At 36.7% G+C, this 23,997-nt stretch overlaps 1 protein-coding gene across 1 annotated transcript; it reads right to left on the bottom strand.

The window, feature by feature from the left end:
* Positions 1–19,129: 19,129 nt before the first annotated feature.
* Positions 19,130–22,642, bottom strand: LOC108752396. The gene has a single exon (XM_018493197.1). The coding sequence runs from the start codon at positions 22,640–22,642 to the stop codon at positions 19,130–19,132; it is 3,513 nt and encodes a 1,170-aa protein (XP_018348699.1).
* Between the last annotated feature and the right edge of the window lie 1,355 nt (positions 22,643–23,997).

The raw sequence follows: 23,997 nt of genomic DNA, 5'->3' as shown, positions 1-23,997 counted from the left end.
CGTTAATAAAAAGTTTTTTGCTATTAAAAAATGATCAATATTAAAAAAGGTAATTTTTTTTCATTAAAAATACAAGCAGTTGAAAAGACTGTTATTTAAAGGAGTTTAAGTTATTAATATCTTTACTTGAATGTTATCTGAAACTTTTTAATTTTTATTTTAAAAATAGCGTGAAATTCAAATCGACCGGTGATGAATGAGACACCCTGGGACCCCATGTGATGCAGTTATGACCTGTTGTGCTCTTTTATATACTGAAAGAATTTTAATTTACCTTATTTGATCTGCTAGCAGGTAGTTTCCCTTTTGTCCTATTTAGAGCCGATTTTGTTCCCTCTTCGGATAAGCTATGTGATAATTTATCTACTAGATGAAGAATAAAAGAATAAGAGAATAGGACAATGAGCTTTTGTTTGTTGTATCATGAAATTCTTTTCCTAAAATGAAAAATGAACAATAAAAAAAATTCCTCCTTAACTTTAATGGTTAAAATTTTCATTTTTCACTTTTTTTTCCTTATTTTATCTTATCTTAGAGAGAAAGTTTTATGCTTGATACTCTGAAATGTAGAGTATGCGAAGATTGAACAATAATCTTAGGCCAGTTTTCACAATATATGGTTATCTAAAAATTAAAGATTATCAAGAAATTTATAAATAAATTCTATGGATAAAAACGAGCTTTAAACTTATATAATTTTTGAAATAATTTTTCAATAAAATCTGAAAGAATCGAAATATCTTTTAAATGTTATATATAATACTTTTAGAAAAAACTCAATTTTCTTCACTTTTTAAAATAAAGAGAAATTCTTATTTGAATTCTTTAGTTAAAAGGAATTTTGGGCAGAATTCTCAGAAATCGTTAAAATTATGAATAAAAGGCCTGCACAATATATAAAATCGTAAAATCGTGGTATAAATAACAATAAATTAATGAAATGTCAGAATGTTGCACTACGTCATTCTGTACATAATTTTACATTAACTTTAAGTTCGCTCGTTAATCAAACGATATGTACGAGTCCCCTCATCCTTCCGTGTACATGTTCCATGAATATTGTGTCACCCGCAACGTCTGTAACGCGATCGGTAAACCAGACACGCAAACGTGGTTTTACGCAAGCATTCACGGTTATCTCGTGACCGTCAAAAATGGGGAAACACCGCGTCTAAATATCACAGAAACGATCGTAGATCATCGCTTAGATCTCTCTGCATTATTACACACCGGCGATTACGCCCGTGTCGTCATCCGGCGGCAGCGATCATTTTGGCCCGCGACTAGTCATTAATGACAATTACCTTTTAAGTTTGGACTGACAATTTTGATTGGCAAATGTGTATGTGTAGTTTAACCGGAACTAAGAAACGTTTAGGAAAGATTATTTTGTAATGTGATGTACTTGTGAATTCTTTTTTTTTCTTGTAAGAGCAATATTATTTAAATTTTGGATTATTGTTGATAATTTCAGCATTGATATGATTACTAATAATAATAAATTTTAATTATTATTAACTTTTTATTTTCTTATGTCGTAACTTTTTGTTAAAGTTTGATGGAAAATACATCTTGAGAAAATAAGAATTTATTGTTCTGGGAAACATGTATACGTCAAAAAATTAATTTTTACTAGAAATCCTGGAGATCTGAGGAAAAATCCGTCGATTAAATGATGTTAATTTTTGTCATATAATGAAATGTTAAATAATAAAATTTTCTTGCTAATAATGCCTGGTGAAATTATTTTACATTATCTATAAATTGGTTTAATTGTAATACGTAATTGTCTTCAAGAAAAAATTACTCTTTTTTTTTTCAAATTAAAAATAATTAAATTAATAAGTATACTTTTTAAATTAATAAGTTGTTCGCGTATTGCAAGCGTTTTAAATTAATGAAAGTGGTAATTTTGTCTGTAATACAATATGAATATTTGAGATAAAGCTCACATACATATACGTACATATACGTAAAAATATGGGAATGGTGATATCGGATGATATTGTTGTTATCTGAAATCTATAAACTCATCGATTCGTTGCTATTCTTATCGTAAATGTTCGGTAACACTATTCAATACAGACGAATTTTTAGTTAAATGGATTTTTCATGTCAAGTTGCGATACTCGCTGCGAAAAATTATTGTTGAAGAAATGAGTTCACTAACCGGGATTGTGTACTGATATCGATCGGACATCCTTGGTTGCAATTGCATGTGACTCCGATATCCGTCTGTAGAAAGCATTTTCTTGCATGTTCATCGCGACACACGCTCGCACGATGTGAAAAATATTTTTTTGCGTAACATACCGAACGGTTAATACACAGTTAATGAAACACGATAGTACGATCGAGACTCAGAACGCACGAATTGAAGTTGTCGATCGACAATATTCAGCTGGTGCTGTGTAGAGCTGTTTGATCTAATAATAATAAACCACAAGCTAGTTCGGCTTACCGCAATATTTGAAAGATGGTTTAAACTGTATATTGTCTCCATTTTGAGAGATAACAAGGATTTATGATTGAATTCGACATATAATACACACATCCACAAAATTTTAGAATTTTTCCTAATAATTGTTAAATAGAAAGTTTCTGTATACGTCTTGTATTGTACATTAAATTTTATTAAGTTTCTAATATCAAAAGTTAAATTACTTTATTACAACACAATTGCATGCCTTTAAGCTTCTTTGAGAAATATTAAAAACTTTCAATTTAAATCAAATTGCAAACATAATAAAGAACTAATTTCAAATGGACATTTGCAAGTTAATAAAATTTAAATAAAAATTACAAGAAATATTGATTTTAAATTCTAAATATATATATTTTAGTATAAATTGTATTTCGCAATATTTGAAATCGCATTTCACTGACGATGATTTGCACGTGTATAATACACGACTTATGATGTATTTTACAATCGTATTTACTGAAAGAAAATGAGCCTGAGGTATTCATTTACAGCCGTCTAGACTTTAGAGCGTGCGATAAAGCAGTTGTAAAATATGTTTACACTATATAGCATTCAGCATGCCGAGCCATGAAAAGCGTGATATATATGACTTTTGCAATAGTAATATAAAGGATTTTCAACGACAATAAATGTATAACATACACACATATAGTACAAAATAGACTTTTAGTTATATGAATATTATTCTAATTATTGATACATTCTATTAATCTTAAGAGGAAGGGGGAGGGATGACGGGTCGAGAAATAGAGTTGATTTCAGGGTGCAATTGTGTTGTTAATAAATCATATACGGAACAGATATAAAACATTAAAAAAAGCTCTCCGTCCTTCACAGTTGACATAAAGTTTCCATTTATAGGTATTTGAAACAAATGATTTTGGAATCATTTTAATCTTAAATGATATTGTTATTGTTTGATCGTAGATTCTTTTAAAGATAATAATTTTTAACAGATTGATGACCATCTAAAGTTAAAGGTTTTTTTATTAAAATCCTAACCCTCAACTTTAGAATGGTATTTTGTTAAAAATTTTTATTTTTAAAAAAGATATGATTAAAAGATAGTGATATTATTTAAAATTAAAATGATACCAAAATTATTTGCTTCGGATGTGCCTATAAATGGAGATTCTACGTCAATCGTGAAGAAAGAATTTTTTAGATGTCATATCTTCACGATAAATTAATTTTAAATTATTCTTTTAAATTTATATTAAATTAGATAATAATAAAATAATATATAATATATTCCATATAATTTATTAACAACACAATTATACCAAAATCAATTCTATTTTTCGACTTGTTACTCTGATGTCCCTTTTTAAGTATGTCATTTGGTCATGGTAATTGATTTTCAACGATAAAGGTTGATAATATACCGTAAGTAGACCGTTAATTATCTAAATATCATTTTAATTATTGGTATGTTCTAGTAATCTTAAGTATGTTATTCGATCATGGTAATTGATAATATTTGTGTCTAAAAAATAAAGTTACGCAATTAAATTATATAATGTATTCATGCCACATTTCTATATTTTACCTCGGAAGTAAATACTTGAAATTTCATTGCTTCTAGATAATATATCACATTTGGATGATGATTATTAAGGGGAGTACACAATGATAAAATTCTTGAAGCGAAAACTCCGTGCTCGTATCTTCCGCTTGTCCCGTTTCATTTCAGGCGATGTAAGACGATAACGAGAGCCGAAGTATGATCGCTCGATAAATATAAATGTAAATATATAAATATAAATACACACAGAGCTCAGGGTTATATTTACGATTATCATTATACTAATTCTCAGGATGTGCACACGTTTTCCTGTTTATTTTCCGCTCATTTTCCTAGCGAGATAAGCAGTTCGATTTCTTATGACGGACGAGATCAAGAAAGATATGCGACACGACGTATTTCTTTCCGGAAATTATATTATATATCCAACTGCGGTCAAAGACTCATACTCGACGGAGATACTCGAGGTCACGCGTTTATTCTATGATTAGGTAAAATATTACAGAGAAGTTTGCGTCTTCGATGCCGAACATCCCGTGCCGAAGGGAACGCACATGGTCGATCGTGATCTCGCGGTAATTTTTTCTTGTAGATTAATAATAACAATATCATCGACGTTCCTGCGACTATTTGTTGTATAACGTCATTGCGTTTGCTGATATCGCATTCTTCGTGTTTGTTATGTAATTTTGTAGAAACAGTTATCTCTCTCTATACGGTAACGAACAAATTTGATGTACTGATCATATTTTTAATCCCCACGTGGTTTGCAATTCGACGCACAAGATCGGAATTCTTCGCGCGTCATTGTGCCATTGATAAGATTCCTGGACTCAAGTGAATGTGACCTGAAATGTGCAAGGGAAATACTCCGATAGGAATGAGATATGATTTCATCGTATATCGTTGCGATTGTGCGAGGAAACTTCGATTTGATAACTTTTACGTGCGAGATAAATAATTAAAAGTTAAACTTCTATTTAGAATTAAAATCCAGTAAAAAATGATTAATCAGATCGATGCCGATCGATTAGTATTATCGACGTTGATCAACGTTGATTTGACTAATTCTTTCTAGCAAGGAAGTATTTAAAAAATTAAATAAGTGAATTGAGTAATGTAATATTTACATATAGATACACAATATTCATTCAAAGAAATTATTATTATATACATTATCATTGTATAATTAATATATATTAATTATTTTAAAGATATATATATGTATTTTTTTTTCCGAAATTGGTACAAATTAAAAGATTTGAAAATCAATCGGTTTCTGTAATAAATTAAAGTTTTTTGTAATTTATTTTCCGCAGGAAATGTAACGACAGTATTTTCTGTAAAAAGTAGCGACGACGTTTCCAAGTTTATTACGTAAAATAGGAAATTGTCTTCTATCGCGTGTTGCACCAATGAATGTAAAAGAAACATGAAAAATACAATCGCGTTTGTTATTATAGATATATATAGGAGAGAAAAAGATACACATTCCGGATTTTTATCAACTATTCAATATATAATAAAGATTGATCGTAATTCTGACGTAAATGATTTGACGTAAACGATTAATCTTTTTTACTATTTTTTATCATTGCTACTTGTTATGTCTCAAGTTTTATCTCAGATGTTTGATTTATCATAACTTTTATCGACATTCTTCTACTTTGATGTATAAAAATATCACTTTATTCGATAATTGTTTATGCCTATAGCATTATCATCTAGGTTAAGCAAATCGTTATAAATACAACACATAATAATAAAACTCAGATTTAGAAATATTCGCTGAAACTTAATTTATCACATAGAATTTCATTATATTATATTATGTAAATAGACTTACATTATTCTTATAAATTCTTGTAGTTGCCTTTTCGTTATGTTATATTTATTTCCTCCTACAATTCTTAAGAATGTAAGGTCAAGATTTCTTTTAAAGCCATTTATAAAAATATGTAATTGGGGGGATAAAAGAACAACGAGCTTAGTGTTTGTTAGACTATATTATTGGACGTGTCCAACTATTCTCGGCTAACAAATAATATTTATCCGACGAACAATCTCTATGAACTTACAATGTAATTTTGATTCTGAATATTTTGATTTCGAATTTCTCCTTCCTTCATCGCTTTCTTTTCCTTCTCACACACTTTGTACCCTCAATCGCTTGTCGGCATTTAGACTAACGAGCCGCCCCGAAAATATATCGTGCACGAAGGAGATATATTATATAAGTAAAGTGCAGAGATGCACGCGAAAAAAATTATCTCTATGACAAAATCGTCATCACGATCGTACGTGAATTTCAAAAATATCTCTCGGTCGAAGGTAAAAATATTTTTTTTGACACCGAAGCACAGCACACTCTCCGTCCATATCACATATCTGATTTGTGTAAAAGAAATCTCATAGCCTCCATTTTACGTATCAAATTTACATATCAAATATCTTGGTCTATCTCTTTTTCGTTACTAGTTTGATTAAAATATTATAATTTGATTAAAATATTTTTTTAATTAAAATATTACATACATATGTCAGGTATGTATAGATTTGTATACGAGTTAAGTGATTGATATACAATCTTTTACACAAATCAGTTACAGAAGACGCGTGCACTCTCTCGCAATAGTTTCTCATTCTAATTAATTTAATCATACACACACACATCATATTATTACTCTCAGTTCTTTATATATATATATATTTCTATATTTATCTCTATATATATATATATATATCTCACAGATATAGATACACAATAATTTTTATAATCTCAGTTAGATCGTTAGACTAGATTTACCGTGTATAATTAATATCGTTTGTCACTTTTTGAAAATACCAAAACGAAAACGTCATAGAGAATACGGTATAAACGCTATAATTATAAATACTATCGCATAATAACGCATAAATATTTATAAATATATATGATAGATGAAAGCATTATAATAGGAACGTTCGTTTTACTGCTGTCCTTAACACTAAATTACCATTACACTTAAAATGGGAAAGGGTGGCGATTACTGTAACGACTCGATCGATATCGTCTTGTTTACGAAACTGTCACGTACAAAAGCTAACGATATATCTGCGTGAATCTTATCGATCTAAAATATTGGCAGAGTGTTTTTTTTTTTGAAAACTAATTTGTCTTCGAGAAGAACTTTGGCAAAAATATACGACGGGACTCATTAATTATGCGATCCGTCCTTCGCAAAAATAGACACGCAATAGTTTTTAAGCAACTTTAAAATATAAATGAATAAGGATGGTTATCTAATTGTTAATTACGCTTAAAAATTATTAGGAAAAAATGGAATTATTTATTAATAAAATGGAAAATCTGAAAGAATCTATAATAGTAAGAATAGCGTTCTAATTGCCACGGAAAACATTATGACATTTGTTCTAATTTGATTATGTTCATCACACATTTACGCAGTTTTATATTAGTCTTTTGATTTTAATTTCGATAAGTTCACATTCAGTAGTGTCGCATTGCATACATCTCACAGTAGTTGCTGTAAAGTAACATAAAAAATTATGGTGACTCTTCTCGGCCGGTTTATTATGTACATATCTTAATTCACACGCTCTTTAATAAATATTTAATAATTCGTTGCGTGTATATGTATGTGTCTAGACCCGATATCATCACACTTGTACTTTTTGATTACCCAGTAGACAAGTTTAATTATGCTATTCCCTTTGTCGATCAAGAAAAGAAGTAACTAGAGGACCCTGAATCATGATGCTTACAATCATATTAATTTAAGTATCTATATCGCCCTGTCGATTAAATTTCTTGCGGTATCGCCTTGTCAATTTATTTACTAATTTTGATTATCCACGAAACTTACATCTCGTACATGTACATGAGTTACGTATTACGTGCCTTAACTCTACGTCATTCTCTTAAAATAATACTTAATTTTACAACGTTGCGCATCGCGAACGCGTGTACGATCACGTCTGTATTGATAAGCGAAAGGAAAAAAAAAACAAATTGTTGAAAAGATAAACTAAACATGATGCACCTTTCTCAAAAAGAACAGAAGGAGACAAAACTAATACAAAATATTCGTACACTCTATATTTTTTAATGTATATTTTGTATTTGAGTTGACTTTTTTGTTTTCTTGATAAAATATAATTTTTTTTGCACAAAATCGTTACGTGAAACAGTGATATTGTTTCGATACTTCTTTCGCTTACCGATTAAATGACGTGTTTGGATGTGTGCGCGCGCGAATACGATACGGTTGGTCCAGTTCTATCGGGGCCGCCGTTGTTCGACGTAATGAGTCTACTCCGACCGGACTAACCTGACGTGTCGCTCGATAAAGCTCAATTTAGGAACCTAGCCGTTTACAATGTAATAGGAACTGAATTTTCTTCGCACGACGCGAACCTTCGTCGTCGTCGCCGTCGATGTGCAAGGTCATCTTTGATAAACTTCGCGATAATCACGTTTTCTTCATGCGAGCGCTCCACGCGCGTCATCTCCGCAGGTGTCTGACAATGAGTAAAGATAAATTTGTAAAAATTCATTGCTGAGGTAGCCACGCGATTCCTGAGAACTAGCATTTCGTAGTTACATCATTCGGACGTTATTATTATAGTAGTGTCTTTATATAGGGTTGAAGATAGTGATTCGAACATTTCCAGAGGCGCTTGTCACAAGAAACTAAAAGAGACAATAATCAATACAATAAATAAATCAGAGACAATAATCAAATAAATTAATAGATTGTTTTCTCATATTTCGATGATGTAAGTTAATTGGGAAATCACTGTAAAATTATTATTTTATAAATTATTGTATTTCGAAACTAATTTATTATATAAACGCAAAAATGTCTGAAAGAGTCGATTTGGGGATATTTAATGATTAAGATTTGTTTAACGTAAATGTTACTTCGTAGAACTTATTAGATTTTTTTTTTATTATTTCGTATATTCTGTGTGCGTACTATATATAATTGGTGTTTGTAATTACTCTTCGAGGATTATTATTGTCTCGAGTTTGAAATTTAATGTAATTATATGTTTGAGTTTTTCAAGCTATTAAAAAGAATAACTATTCTGCGTCGAGTAATTGTGAATAATAAGTATTGTCTTCTTACTAATCACGCAAAAAAGAACGCAGATAAAGAAAAATTAAGTAAATAAGTTTTGTGTCACTTGTGTGGTGTCACTCCTTGGTGATTTTAGTAAAACTAATTATTGTATTGTTATTTTTCTTATAGATAGATACAGCTCGATATGAAATCAATAAATTAAGTATCACTCATAGACAAGATAATAATCTTCTCTAAAATTTTTTCTGTTATATATAAAGTTACATTTATATATAATCTAACATTAATTTCAAAATTGAATAGCAATTTTTACAACTGCATTAGAAATTAGCTAACTGTTTTTTATTAATTGTAAAATAATAATTACTTCTTGAAGATAATTACTTTCAGAAAGATTAGATATAAAAATCAGATAAATTAATAAAAAAGGCTCGGATTTTGATTTATTTCTATATTTTGTCTATCGATAGAAAAATTTAAACAAAATATTTGAGGGTCGTGTATTCTGCGCAATGAAATCTCAAACAAACTTCAATCCTTCGCGAATCCTCCGAAGTTCAATATATATCTCCATTATACCTTTCTCTTCTTAAAGAAAAAAACGAAAAAGTGCGTCACGTGTCGCGCCCTTCTTTCATGTTTTCACGTTTCTCTCTCACGTGGCGTCAACCCTAATTTCACGAATTCCGCGGTGTTTTACTAAACTTTTTTTTGTGCCAGATCTTCACGATCGACGCGCTTCACCCATCTGGCATCGTCGATCGTTACGAAAGGGGCCGTGAAGGTCCAACAATAGCGAGTACACGAGCTAATCCGATGGCGGTGCAAGATGGGGAGATAGAGAAGCGAAATCTTATAAAGGATTTCCAAAATATTGTGTAAATCGGCTAGGGGGGAGAGAGAGACGTGCCAGCTGAAAATTTTGGGGTGAAATCCGTTGAATTGGGGGAAAACGCGTACGCGCACCCGGCACGTGGACACGGCGTTAAATAAATAAAGGGTTGTATGCGCGCGAGGTATATTCACTTCTCTGTCTCCAAGGGTGCATACAGATGCACAATGCTCCCGTTTTCAACCCTTCGATTCCTGTTTTTCGATTCCCGTTTCGCGGATTCTCCTATTTCACCCTTCTCGTGGAATCGTTCGACTGGAAACGCAACTCGCGGCGCGAGCCCGAAAAATTGTGAAAGGGTTTCTCCACGTCAGGACAACTGTTTTTGGTTTTTTTCTCACTTTTTTTTGCATGATGTCGAAGGGTTCATTCAATAAATCGCGATACTACGTTTATAAAATATCATCCCCAATGCTTGCTCGATACTTCATTGTTCAGAGTTTGCGCGATGTGTTGCGTCAAACTCATTCAACGATAAATTCGGAGTTAAAGCGGATAGAATTGAAATACGAACGCGAATTATGTGCATCATAAATCAGTTAGTTCGTTCGATTGTTAAATATTTTATGAAACAGAAGCATTTGAAAATAACTCTTGAATTTTTTAAATCTTTTTCAGATTATAAAACTTAATTAGTTAATTTTGGAAATCGATCACGATAATTGCTCACAATAATGTTATTTATTCTTGAAGATAGCAATATTCTCGTTCACGTTGATTATTTGCGATACCTTTCCTTACGCGATTAAGATTTCATAATCTATCGAATTTAATGACATCGTTGAAGCAATTCAATATTTATCGCTGCACAATCTCTGATTATAATCACGCAATTGCAAAAGTATCACGAATTGCGAAGTAATTGCCAGAAATAATTGAATTAAAAATTGAATTTGAAATCAAATTAGTTCTATTCCAGTAGAGAATTGCGAAAAGTAATGGAATTTTATGTATGACATTTACAATATAATGACATCATTGAAGCGATTTAATATTTATTGCTGCATATTTTCAATTGATTATAATCGCTTAATTGAAAAATATGACTAATTGCAAAGTAATTGCCAGGAATAATTGAAATAAAAATTGAATAAAGTTCTCTACATAGAACCGTTCATCACAGAATCGTGAAAAGCGACAGAATTTTATATATAACATTTTTTGCCTTGACGTAATGAAAAAAATATATATTTATGTTTGCATATAAATATTATAAAATTGTTACGAAACATAGAACTTAAACAGAGTACAAATTACTACTTTTATCTTCTTGGAAACTTATAAATGAATTTCACACTACAAATTTTCTTTTTCAAATTGAAGATGTTTTCCTTCAATCGCGGCACCATAGTGTTTTCATGAGTTTCTCCGCGCGAGAAGGCATTTTGTCGACCCTCGTTCCTGAGCGTGGATTTCTTTGATCGTTAGAGACGTAGATTGCGGCCCCTGAGAAGTTTCGGGACGAAGAAAAGGATGCGAATACGACGTAGGGGATGGTAATCGTCGTGATGGTGGTGGCGATGGTTATAACGGCGATGGTGAAATTATTATTGGAGGATAAAATTTCTACAAGTTGGCGAAAGGCGATAGGGGAGGAAAGGGAACGCAAAGGGACGAGATCGCGGAACGGCTAACGTAAGAAAGAGCGAAGGGTGGAATTGAGAGGGGGAGGCTTTGATAATTGCAATCCACTTCCTTCATGGGATATAAGCTGTGGTAGTTGATGAGTAGGGGAAGTCGGATGGATCGTATTGGATAAATGGAGGGGCGAATAGTTCGATACCTTTTTCTGAAATTTGCTATGGATCTTGGCCGAACGGTCCTTTTGTAAATAAATGACAGGGAAACAAAACGATCATGATTATTGTACGTGTATGTGACGAGGGTATGTGGCATTGGACGTAAAAGATGAAAACAGTGGCTTGCTGTAAGTAAATTGGAGAGAGACTTGCAAGTTTTAAGATTTAAATTTCAGAGAAGGAGATTTCTCATATTGTAAAAATGTACTTATTTTTTAAATATCATTTAGATATCTTTAATAATTCAAATATCTTTACCATTGAAAATTTTGAATGTGTCTATAATAATATATATTAAAATTTAATTAAAAATTCTTTCAGATATTTTAAAAATCTTATACAATAATACGAATCGTTACAATTGAGTTATACTATCACACATGACTGAGATATTTAAAGTGGTACTTTCATTAAATCTTATTTTTCATATTAAAAATATTTTGCGACAAAACACATGTTTAAAATTCGAAAATATCATATTCTTAGAAACACGCACATGATTTATTTTTTCTTCCAAAAAGCATTTGGCAAGGACCATCAGGTTCGCGAGTGAACACCTTCGAATTCCTTATCACAACGAATACAATAGTGAACGATAACGAAATACTCTTCATCTTTTGTCTACATGGCTAAAGGCCACCCTCGCGCCACATTCTCCTTCGTTTTCGGGGCTCTTGGAAACCGCAAGATTATTGATTTTTATACGCATCCCCCTTATACTAGGGACGTCAATGTATGTGTATGTGAGTGGACATCCGTTTTTCAAGTGTGTGCACGTTTGTACGTCTGTGTGTTTACGTAGAGAAGCAGGGGGGTTGAGCTGTGTGTCATTTACTCATCGGTCGGTCGTCGCTCGGTGCGAGAGGGATGACGGGTCCTTCCGCCTTCCCTTTTCAAATCGACTCGACTCCACCGACCATCAAGCGAAAGGAAAACTTCTATGTAGCGCAAGCGCCTCCGCGTCTCATCGACTTATACTAGTATGTTTCTTCTGATTGAAAATCGTCGTACCCGCTTTTCCTTTCGTTCGTCCCTTCCGTTCGATAACGCTCTACGAAACGGAAAATAATGTCATTCGCCGTTGATTATAGACGATGAAATACTCAGTACAAACAGTTGTTATAAATTATATTCTTTCTCTTTTTTTTTTTATACGAAACGACTCTAAATGAAACATAACAGTACTGTGGAATTATAGGCTAGAGAAGAATATATTTTTTATTTAAATTTTAACATTAGAGAGTGCTCTTTATTTTGTTATTTAAAATATAATTGATTTTTTTAAGTATATGAAATTTTTCTTAATAGCATATAATTTTTTAAGTGTTTCAAATATGATTTATGTTATATATATTCTATATAAAAATTCACTGAGTTATTATATTACTAAAAATATTTAATGCGCGCGTAAAATAATCCGGAGCAAATTATATCTAACGAATGTGCTACTGTTTAATGAAACATTCGCTCTAAAATGAGTAAAAAAACCTCGAAGGGCGCGCGCGTATAATTTGTCATATTTAACATGTTTGGATATTATTTGTCACAGTTGATAAAAAAATCACCCTAGGAGCGACACCCTTAAAAAACAAAACCGACGAATTGGCGGTAGTCTAACAGCCACCTATCAAACCCGTGGATCGGGTAACTCGATATCTTAAAACGAGCGTTTGAAGCCAGTGTAATTCCGGTGAGTTCGAATTTCGATGCTTCGATAGAGATGCGAGAATAATCTCCGTATTTATTGGCATCGATAAACACCGTTGTTAAAATAAAATGCATTCTCCTCTGTAGTATTAATATTTGTTTTAAATAAAAATTATGTGAGTCGATTAAAGAATGTATTACAAGGAGGACGACAGAAAAAAAATGGAAACGGAAATAAAAGAAAAAGAAAAAATAAATTTTTATTCATATAATTTTTTTTTCACACGTATATAAATAATTGCGAGAACTCAGGCGTGTACGTAAAAAAAATATAAACTAACAAAAATAATATATGTGTCTCTTATCGTTTCACGCAGTCTTATATAAAAAAAAGGTATGCGATTGATCTACGACAAAATCGATTGCGTTGGTAATCGAAATATGTCGCATTGATGTTACATCGTGTGACTAGATCAGGTATAGAAATTTGTAAATTGTTTCCAAAATGACTAGACATGCTAATTAATTCCCCTAATTTCATGAAATGTACACTCTATAATACCATATGTACTTGTCGAACGCGTACGCTTATATGCTTGTACCTCGTTGTTATTGTACATGAATTACACGGTGTACATGTAGGTGTATACGTAAATTCACGTTCGTATCATTCACATACGAAATGCACTTAATCTACGACGTTCTTAATATAATCAATAATATATATTAATGAACAATATATATATATATATATATATATATATATATATATATATATATATTTTGCATATTTGTTTGTTTGGTTTACGGGTAAAATTTTGATTTTGCGCTCAATTACGTTATAAAGGCAATGCTGATTTTGGGCATGCGAGCCGTTAAGCTTTTTCTCAAAACTTCGCTAAAATCTCCTCTTACTTTTTCAGTTTCGACATTCGTGGTATTACAATTGTTTAGCGATCGCCCAAAATTCCGTCAAATTATAAATCTAGATCTACTGTACGTAGAGAAGAAAAATTTAATTGGATACTATATCGATATAAATACTTTCTCAATGAAGAAAAATCGTACTGCACGATTAAGTCTTTGGTGTTCGATAAAGAGAGCAGCAGTAATCATATTTCTATTCAAGAAAATTTAACGGCACATGGAATTTTTTAAAAATAATATCCCAACAGATTACTTTTATGGTAGAAACGATAAAAGTAATATTTGTTTAATAATTATCATTGCCCCCAGATTGTTTTGGTGCTTAATAATATAATATTTCAATCCATCAATAGATATCTGAATTTTTTTCTGATATTTTACACTGATAAGACTGTTGTGCCTCTTACATCCGAAGCACCAAAGAAATTATTTCATATCCGTTACGATCGCTCGCTGTTACCCGGAAATGGTTGCAGCCACGCGCGCGAAAGAGCCACCGGCTTTCCCGACATCGCCCGGATCTGTTATCCACCCCTCTACGCGTGCCCTCTCCTTCTCGCGATAATAATTAAAATCGGTATCCGTAACGCGTCGCGCACGGACCATTAAGTGCACAATACGCGTATCTGCATGGGACACAATTAAGAGCGGGGTCGAGGTAGCCGTTTTGCATGGACGTGCGCGTTTCGCGTGTCACCGCGCGCATCGTGCACGTGGGGCAGGAAAAATAGGCGAAGCCGCGGTGAAGCGGGGGCAGAAGCAGGAAGGGTGGGATGCCATGTCCCTCTCTTTCCACCCCGGTTCGTTTCGTTCTCAGAACTTTTTCGGAAAAATCCCCGCCAAGGTCGCGACCTCCTTCCTCCACTCTGACCTCCTCGCCAGAGGGGGGGACCAGATGGTGGAGGCCCATTTGTCCGGGCCCGTCTCGTCCGGGCACGACAATGCCGACTAAAAATTCATTTTTCCCCAACGAGAATCGTTCTCCTTCTCCCTCCGTCCAGTCACCGTTTCCACTTCTTCCTTATCTCTTTCTCTCTCTCTCTCTCTCTGTCTCTTTCATTCTTAAACCCCTCGATAGATTTGCGTAATGGCCGATCGCCTCTCTTCTCCCCTAAGTCATATTAATGCACGCGTGTACGCATACTAATTCAAACGAATTTTCGGCAACGGTATCGATGTGTGCCCCGTTAAATGACGCGGTTCTCGAATTTCAGCTGCGCGCGCGCGCGGGGAAAACTTTTATGGCTCCTGAGACAAAAATCGACTCGTGCTATGGAAATCGTCCCGGAATAAATCATTGCCGTCTCTGACAGCGCCGAATTCGCATTACCAGAATGCGACGAATGCCGAATGTTGTATTTCAGTGAGAACCGATAACGAATTCGATTGCGTTATTTATCGCCTCGCATGTCACTCTCGATAGTAGTTTGATTAAATAATAAATAATAATAAATAAAGGGCAAAGTAAGAGTCAACACATTTTCTTTAAAAAGTCACACACTTAAAAGAATAAACTGCAAATAGAGAAAAGTAACATTATATAATGAAAAAAAAAAAATAAATAAATAAAAACTCAGTTTAAATACAAATAAATTACAAGTTTCGGCTACCGGATTAAGCCCTCTTCAGACATTAACTTATCGAAAAAATCGCAGTACAAAATTAATTATCGCATATTCATTATGTTCACAGTTCGGGTGAGCCTTGATGTAGAGCTCGACATTATTCACGTATGATTGAACAATCAAATGTGTAACATATCTCTTGGGAAAGTTCTAGTTGATAAAAAAGATAAAAAGATTTCTAACGAAAAAATAAACGCATGTAGATTAACATACCGGAATATTAACAAGTAATGAAAACTCACCAAAAATCATATGTAAATTATTTAAACGAGCGTGTCCATATAAGTATAAAAAAAAAAATAAATTGATTAAGTAATTTATTTCTTTGCGTGCCATTAATCATCGAGTTAAAGAATTTATAGCATGCAGTTAATTATCTTGATAATTTAATTAATTAAACGGAAAATTGCACAGCTTCACAAACACTTCAAAAACATATCTAAATATAATTATCTTCGAAAATATATGTAAATATATATAATTTACATTTGAACCTGATTTCGTAAGATACTTTTTTCTCTTTGGAAAGTTATTCTGAGATCCTGCGTTATATATAGTATTTGTTTCAAAAACATTTTTAAATTATTTAAATGTCACAGAAAGTCTATAGAAACTTTTGTCTGATAATTTTTTGGAAAAAATATTGACATTCCAAATATTATTCGGTAAGCAAAGATTGCACTGAGTAAGCAGAATTATTATTTTATGACAGAGCAAGGGCAATTTCGTGTGGGCGGAAATGCAGCGTGCATGTTTGTTCATCGTGGAGGGATGGGCACACCGGTGTGCTACGAGAAATGTGTTGCTGGGAAGCTAGGCAGGTCAGAACGGTTGCATGCTCAGCTATCGAGAGTGTGGTCATTGCGGCAACAGCTGTCCTTTCGAGCTGTCCTTTCGATCGGATTCGAGTGCTGACGAAGAAATCGTCGAAAGTTTTTTGCGACGCGTCTAAAACAATTTAATGAAATCTTTATCGATTTTCCAATTGCGATTTATATCTTCGATTATCGTTTAATCTTTGAAAAGACGACAATCTCTGAACGAACATTTGAATATTGCAGTCATTTTTATTATCTTCAGAAAATAAAACTTTTAGAAACACACGATAATTTAAGATCGTCTTAGCGGAAACCATTAAAATGTATATTGTGTGCCATGAAACGGTCATATTTCTAATGAAGAGATTTCGAGATAAATATTTATGGGACATTTCCGTGAAACAATTCCGCAGTTATTTGCGACTCATTCTCAAGGAAAAGCCTCGCAATCGCGTCACATTACCAGGAAAAGAGATCAGCTATTACACAACGAGATCGAGAGAAAAAGAGAGAGAGAGAGAGAGAGAGAGAGAGAGAGAGACAGAAAAAGAGAGAACACCCGACAGGAACCATATTTATCATAATTGTAACAAATCAGCTCATTATATTCGGATATACCTTATCGAGACCTGCGTGATAACGGGGAAGTTCGCGGGTAATGCGTTTCTCAAGCTGCAAAGGCACGAAGTTTGAAACAGCTTTCAAGGAGGAACTTTTATCTCGGACTCGATGTCCGCGGTGTTTACCGATTAGACTAGGTAATCTCTTAGTTAAATAATCCGAGTGTGCTATTTAGTGGTATGTAGTTTATACATATATAAATCGGGGGGGGCCGTTCATCGAATATTCGAGTGGATCGAGCTTGGTCATTTCGCGACCCCGCAGCCCAAGACGGTTGGGCGGGGGATCGATCGTTATATTGATATATCCGCGGAACATTTATGAGATGCGCGCTATATCTCATCATTAATAGTTAAAAATTATTTAAAGTCTATGCAATGCGTTGGCTGTGTATACGATTGTACTTTTTGTTGCGGGTTATACTGTGTCCACCCCTGAGTTGGTTGGCGATTTTCTCTGCACATTGATACCCCAATACCTCCGTTACTATTACGCTCTTGCCCTCTTGGCTGTACACGTCGCGACGATAATTAGCGGTCGCGTCTAATTAGCACCGCACGACGATTTCTCGGAGTCTAACGCGTACTCTACGTATGTATGATAAATACATCTCTAAATTTGTCTTATCTCTGAAAAAATTCTCTTCTTATTCACGTAAATATATATATATATATTTATAAAATATTGACTAGAACAGTCGCGAAAGAAAAAGTCGATAAGTAAATGAATTTAATACCGATCGAATGGTCGCGCTCGGTCTTACGCGCGAGATTTTTTTTCTTTTTTGGTTCACTTGGGCAGAAGCAAAATCGTTAAAGCAAGAAAAACGGACGAAATAAAATGCGAAGCGAAGAGAGCGAAGAGAGTTTCCCGATGTCGAGGAGCCCATCGCGTTTAAAATAGGAACTTTGTTGATCACCCGTTCATATTTTAATTAATTATGATTAAGTATTTACAAGAGTATATAACGAGTATGTTCCCTATACTTAGAACAATAATAACAATCTCGACTCGTTATTTTTCCGAAAAGTCTTCTCTTTCGAAGGAGATCTTTTCGGTCTGCTAAATTCGTCACCCTCGAAAATCATCTCGAAATAAAGTACGTGTAAACGAGTATTCCTACTCCGCGTTGCTTCAGGATGATCTCTCGTATTACAAGTCGATGACGTGTCACCAAGAACCGAACGATCCTCGTGTTATGGCAACGAGCTGTTTGACACGAAATTCCGTCAAATGGGATTATCTTCTTACAAAGATAAGATTGCACTAAAGAATGGCTCTTGAAGGCAATTAACGTCTAAGAAAATTATTTAAAAAATTTCTATTTATCATTGTTTTCTCAAACACTGAATGGCTTCAAAATCATTTTTCATACGATGCAAAGTTAGCTTCGGAGGAGAAGAATAATCTCATCTGCCCGGTCATTACGTTTATTCGATCATTTTTACTTTGTTTCGCAACCTATTAATTCGCAACCGAAGGACTTACTTGATCGATAATAGGAAAGCCTGGAAAAATTGCTAAAGATACGTAAAAATTAATGGAACATCGAAATATTATAGTGCAAATAACACTTGCCGTCTGGCTGCTCGTCTTACATGATAAATAGGAACCGATACCACGTGCTCAGGTCGCAGATGCAGATGCTGCCACTCGCACTCTTTCAAGATGCTTACGCGAAGTAACACGATCGCGATGTAAACTCAGGCGGGGGTGAGAGTAAAGGAGGCGGTCAGGGAGTTGCTGATTCTGGACTTGACCGGCAAGTAGACCAGAGCCGGCGCGAATTTCTTCGCCGAGCTAGACTCGGCGCCCACCTGCATCAGATCCTGCTCCTCGATCAGGAACGGTTGCATAATGGTCTTGTCGGGGTTCGAGTTCATGTCCTGTGGCATCGCGTAACAGGCCGGCATCTTCTGCTTGTTCGCTACGTCTTTCAGGGTCTTGCTGAGCTCGGCAATCACGCTCTCCGTCGGATCGCCTATCGCCTTGTGATCTTTCCGCACGTGCTTCTTGATACGATTCAGATTTGTCGTCGCGTAACCGCATTGGGCGCATTTGTATACACCCTGGGGAGTCACCTTTACTGTAGTTTCGTCCTGCCGCTGGTTTTTGGCGGGCTCGAGGATATTCCGATCGGTGTGCGGACTGCATCCCACACGATCGTCTTTTGTATCCTGATCAGTTCTGTTCTTGGTGTCGCTCGTCTTGATATCGACATCCGATCTAAGATTATTCGCGAGAGGATGTTGAAATTGCGATAACAGAGAGGGGAATTGATGCTTGGCGAGCAGGTGCTGATGAAGCAGCTCCGGTTGATGAAAGTCGTGCGAGCAGATCGGACATTGTAACGCTCGATCTCCTTCGAGATTTTCCTGTGGATTCACGTGGGATCGCTCGTGAAGAAAGAGAAAGGGCAACACAGGGGTCGTAAAGTTGCAGTAGCCGCAGCGATAATTCTTTAATTGAGACTCCTCGGATGAGGAACCGAGAAGATTTGATAGCATTTGATTTCCCAGACTCGTGTAATCGACAGGCTTGATTTGTTGAGCAACCTCGAAACCATTGGGAATTTTCAGGTTTGACGTTTGTTGCGTGTTCTTCGTCGAAGCAACGCTTCTGCCGCAGGTTCTGGATGTCGCTTGATACTGTTGCTCCAATTCGCGCCATTTGTCGATCCCCGCTTTGCCGTGGTCGCCCATTAAGTGCGCCTTCAGCCACTTGATGCTGCGGAACCTCCGGCTACAAATTGGACATACCTCGGTGAAATGAATGAAGTATCTGTGACTAAGATCGCCCAATTGTTCCGGTTTCAGTGCCGGGTCCTCGGCGCTAGGAACATCGTAAGACTCCTGTTTGTTGTTCGACGCCGATGACGACGTGTTATCGTCGATGATTCCATGAGTATTATGCTTGTGAACTCGCAGAAAGTATTTACTGCAGAGCTCCTTGTTGCAAATGTTGCAGATTACGCCGCCGATCTGTGCGCCGTTTTCGATCTCGATGCCGTGCATCCGCTGCATATGCGTCTTCATGAAATACTTATTGCACAGCTCCTTGTTGCATATCTCGCAATAGCTCGATGTAGGAGTTAGCGACGTTACCTTCTTTTCTGTCATCGTTGTTGCTTGGCCGCTTGGAGTCTGACTTGGAGTCGGTGTCGAACTAGCGGAAGAGGCAATTACCGTTGGCGGCAGTACCGGCGGCAGAGTAATAGCACTGGATACGATGGGCTGATGTTCCTCGCTAATGTGTCTCCTTAATGCATCTTGACTAGGATAATCCTTCTCGCAGAGAGTACAGAGAATAGTCGAAATGGCTACTGGTGACTTTTGCGGCGACGATGAGGATTCGTCACCGGTGATACCGTGTTCGGTCGCCATGTGAACGCGTAAGGCTGACCTCGAATCACATTCTCTGCCGCAGGCAGCGCAGGATAATCCCTTACCAGAATCTAGACCGTTCAGCTGCATGATCATCGTCTGCAACTTCTGAAGGTCTTCTGAGATCGAATCGTTACGCTGATCGGAGCCGTCCAAGTCGTATTCCTGTTTCGGCGAGCCGCCTTCCTCGCCCTCGTGCATCTTTCGGCAATGCGCCTGATACAGATCGATCGTCTGAAAACGAATAGTGCAGGGTTTGCACTCGTATTCCTGTAATTCGCTACCGCGGTCATTAGACTCCACACTCGTAGCAGCTTCAGAGACGATCAAGTTCAGTGGACTGGTTTGCACCTGGTGCCAGGTGTTGACAGTAGCGCCGGAACTGCCGGGCGATCGCTCGCTGTCCTGCACGACAACGCCGTGCCGTTTCATCTTGTGCGTGCGTAGGAAATACTTATTGCAGTACTCCTTGCAGCAGATTTCGCAGAATGCCTCGGGATTTATGACGCCAAGTCGGCGTAGAAGATCAGCGCTGAAACCAGAATCACGCGCTTGTTGGATGGACTGGGGCGAGAGATGTCTGGGGGCCGGCATAAAGGTCGCGTCTTCTTGCTCGACGCCGTACGATTCCTGCTTCAAAAACGCTTCTATACCGCCGGGACTGTCGTGCGACGTCATTCGATCCTCCTCGCTCTGCGACTGCATGGAGATCTGCTGGCCGTCCGACTGCTGATCCACAGGTGACTCGTTGTGCATTTTTTGCTTATTCCTCTTCGTACAATCCTCGTTGCGGAAACGTTTCTGCGGCGGAGTCGCCGGCGGCTCCAATTTCACGCTCGCGTTACTCGCGTGGAAGTTCACGACACCGAATACGTTGCCGCCGGCGACATTGACGGCGGCGGGGTCCATAGCCGTTGGCGCTGGCGAGTCAACGTAGATTCCGTGCTTGTTGGCTTTGTGGGTCTTCAGGAAATACTTGTTGCAGAACTCCTTGTTGCACATATCGCAATACGCGTCCGGATTGAAGATCTTGACCGGCACAGGACCGAGGGAGGATCTAGGGAGTTGAGGATCGGTCAGGGGAAAATTTGGCAGGGGTAGGTACTGCGCGAGGGTGCCCGGAAAACTCGAGAGAGCCTGCAAATGATTCGTCATCGTGACGATTTGATTGACCGGGCCGCTCGACCACGATTCATCGCTCTGTGACTGCATCTGCGTCTGCGATTGCACGTGCTGCTGGCTGCCGGACGCCAACCACGTGGTCGCGAAGTTCTTAACGCTTAAGAGACTAACGGGATTCTCGTTAGTTGGATCCAGCTGCTGCGCCGGCTCTACCTTGATGGTGACAGCTGGCGTCGCCTGATTTGCGCCACCGTGCTCGCCATCCACGTGGACGTTGAGCGTCTCGTCGCTGTCAAAGAGCCGGCCGCAGTGCTGGCAGCGGAACTCGTTGTTTAGATTCTCGTCTTTCGACGACGGCGAGTGATGGTGGTGGTGATGGTGGTGGTGGTAGTGGTGGTGTTGTTGGTGCTGGTGGTGATGGTCGTTGCTCAGCAACGGCGATCGCGACGACGGCTTACCTTTCGCGTCTTCGTCTTCGCGCTCGTCCTCGCGCGCATCCTCGTGCACGCCCGCAAGACCAGACGAGACTCTTACCGGCGTGGTCTGCTTTCGACGCTTCTTGGGCCCGGTGTCGGAGGAATCACCGCGAACGCGCTTCCAAACGTCGCGCTCGCCGCAGCTCGAACCGTCGCTGTCCAGTTCCGTCACCTCCACCGCCGCCGTCGTCGTCGTCGTCGTCGTGGGGTCTTGCGACGATGTCATACTCGACATCTCGGTGGATCTCACGCGACCAGCCCGTACTTCCTTAGACGTTGCCCGTCTGGCACAGAGAAGGAACAGACAAATTTCCCGTGTTTAAAAAGTTACTGAAAAGGATCTGATATTCGATGAAGTTTTGGAAAAGAAATTCATAGAACAATTCTGCATTAAGCTTATCTTTTGCTACTTTTCTCAACACACACACAACTTCACAAATTAATAAACTCATGTTTAGATGTGTATTGTGTGTTTAGATTTAATTGTAAGTTAGAGATAGGCCCATATAATTTTTAATATACCTTGAATTTTGTTAATAAAAATTTTGTAGAAAATTGTTATGTTAGTATCTATATAATATCTTCTTGATATGTGAATTGCGAAGTTTAAAATTTGTACTGTCTATTCCTTTATAAAAAAACGTAGATTATTTATTATAATATTTTCTAATGAAATAATTAACGTGTCATGTAAGAACATCGTAGGAAAGATAATTTTTCGCATAAATATAAATTTCGAATATGTTGTCTCGCGAGCGCAGAAAATCGCGAATGCTCGTTGAAGGCGACACTAATTCGGCAGGCAGATTATAATGATTTTGCTCGACCGATCTGAAGGAAAAGGGGGAGTTGGGGTCGGTTAACGAGCACTTCGTGCTGCAGGAAGACGCACGCGAAACTTGACGAACTAGACACGGTGAACGAGACACCCTCGCTCGCGCACGATGGACATGCGGTCTCGAAAAAGGGAGACGCGGGACATCGGACGGGAGAGGGAAACAGGGTGGACACCCTCTCATGACTCATATTATACGTCCACCCCCCGTATTCAGGGAATTCGGAGGATAGTACGAATATGCATTTCAGATAGCGCGGCGTAATTACTAATTCAGGATGACAGCCTTATATCGCGAATATAATGTAAGTGGACGATATAACGGTCAGTGAACTCTGAACGATATTCTGCCATTGTGTCCGGCCGTGCGTGATATGCGCGTGAGAAAGATCGCGTGAGCTGTGCGTGCACAAGTTCGAAAACATTTCACAACGCAATAATTCTTATGCTTAGGCTCCCTGTTATCGCGACCGTCAATGTCGCGAAGGAAATGAAAATTGCTGTAGAAATTTGTCGATTATCTTCTGCGATCCATCGTTTCGTATTTATACGCTTAAACAAAATGCTTGTTACAAAAATATATAGAATACAATAGTTAATTAAATTAAATTAAATTAAATCTTTTTTATAACAAGATTTAATTTATTAACCATCCGCTGGAAACAGGAATTTTTAACTCTTTCACCAGCAAGCAAGGAGGGTTGAGAAACAGAGCAAATTTGTTATTTCCGGATTATATAAAAATCTGAAAAAAA

This window comes from Trachymyrmex septentrionalis, unplaced genomic scaffold, assembly GCF_001594115.1.
Source record: "Trachymyrmex septentrionalis isolate Tsep2-gDNA-1 unplaced genomic scaffold, Tsep1.0 scaffold60, whole genome shotgun sequence".
Taxonomy (NCBI): Eukaryota; Metazoa; Arthropoda; class Insecta; order Hymenoptera; family Formicidae; genus Trachymyrmex; species Trachymyrmex septentrionalis.
The sequence above is the reverse complement of the archived record's forward strand: the minus strand, read 5'-3'. Positions and strand labels throughout refer to the sequence as shown.

Coding starts and splice junctions, on each gene's coding strand:
- LOC108752396 (XM_018493197.1), bottom strand. CDS start 22,642: ATGTCGAGTATGACATCGTCGCAAGACCCCACGACGACGACGACGACG.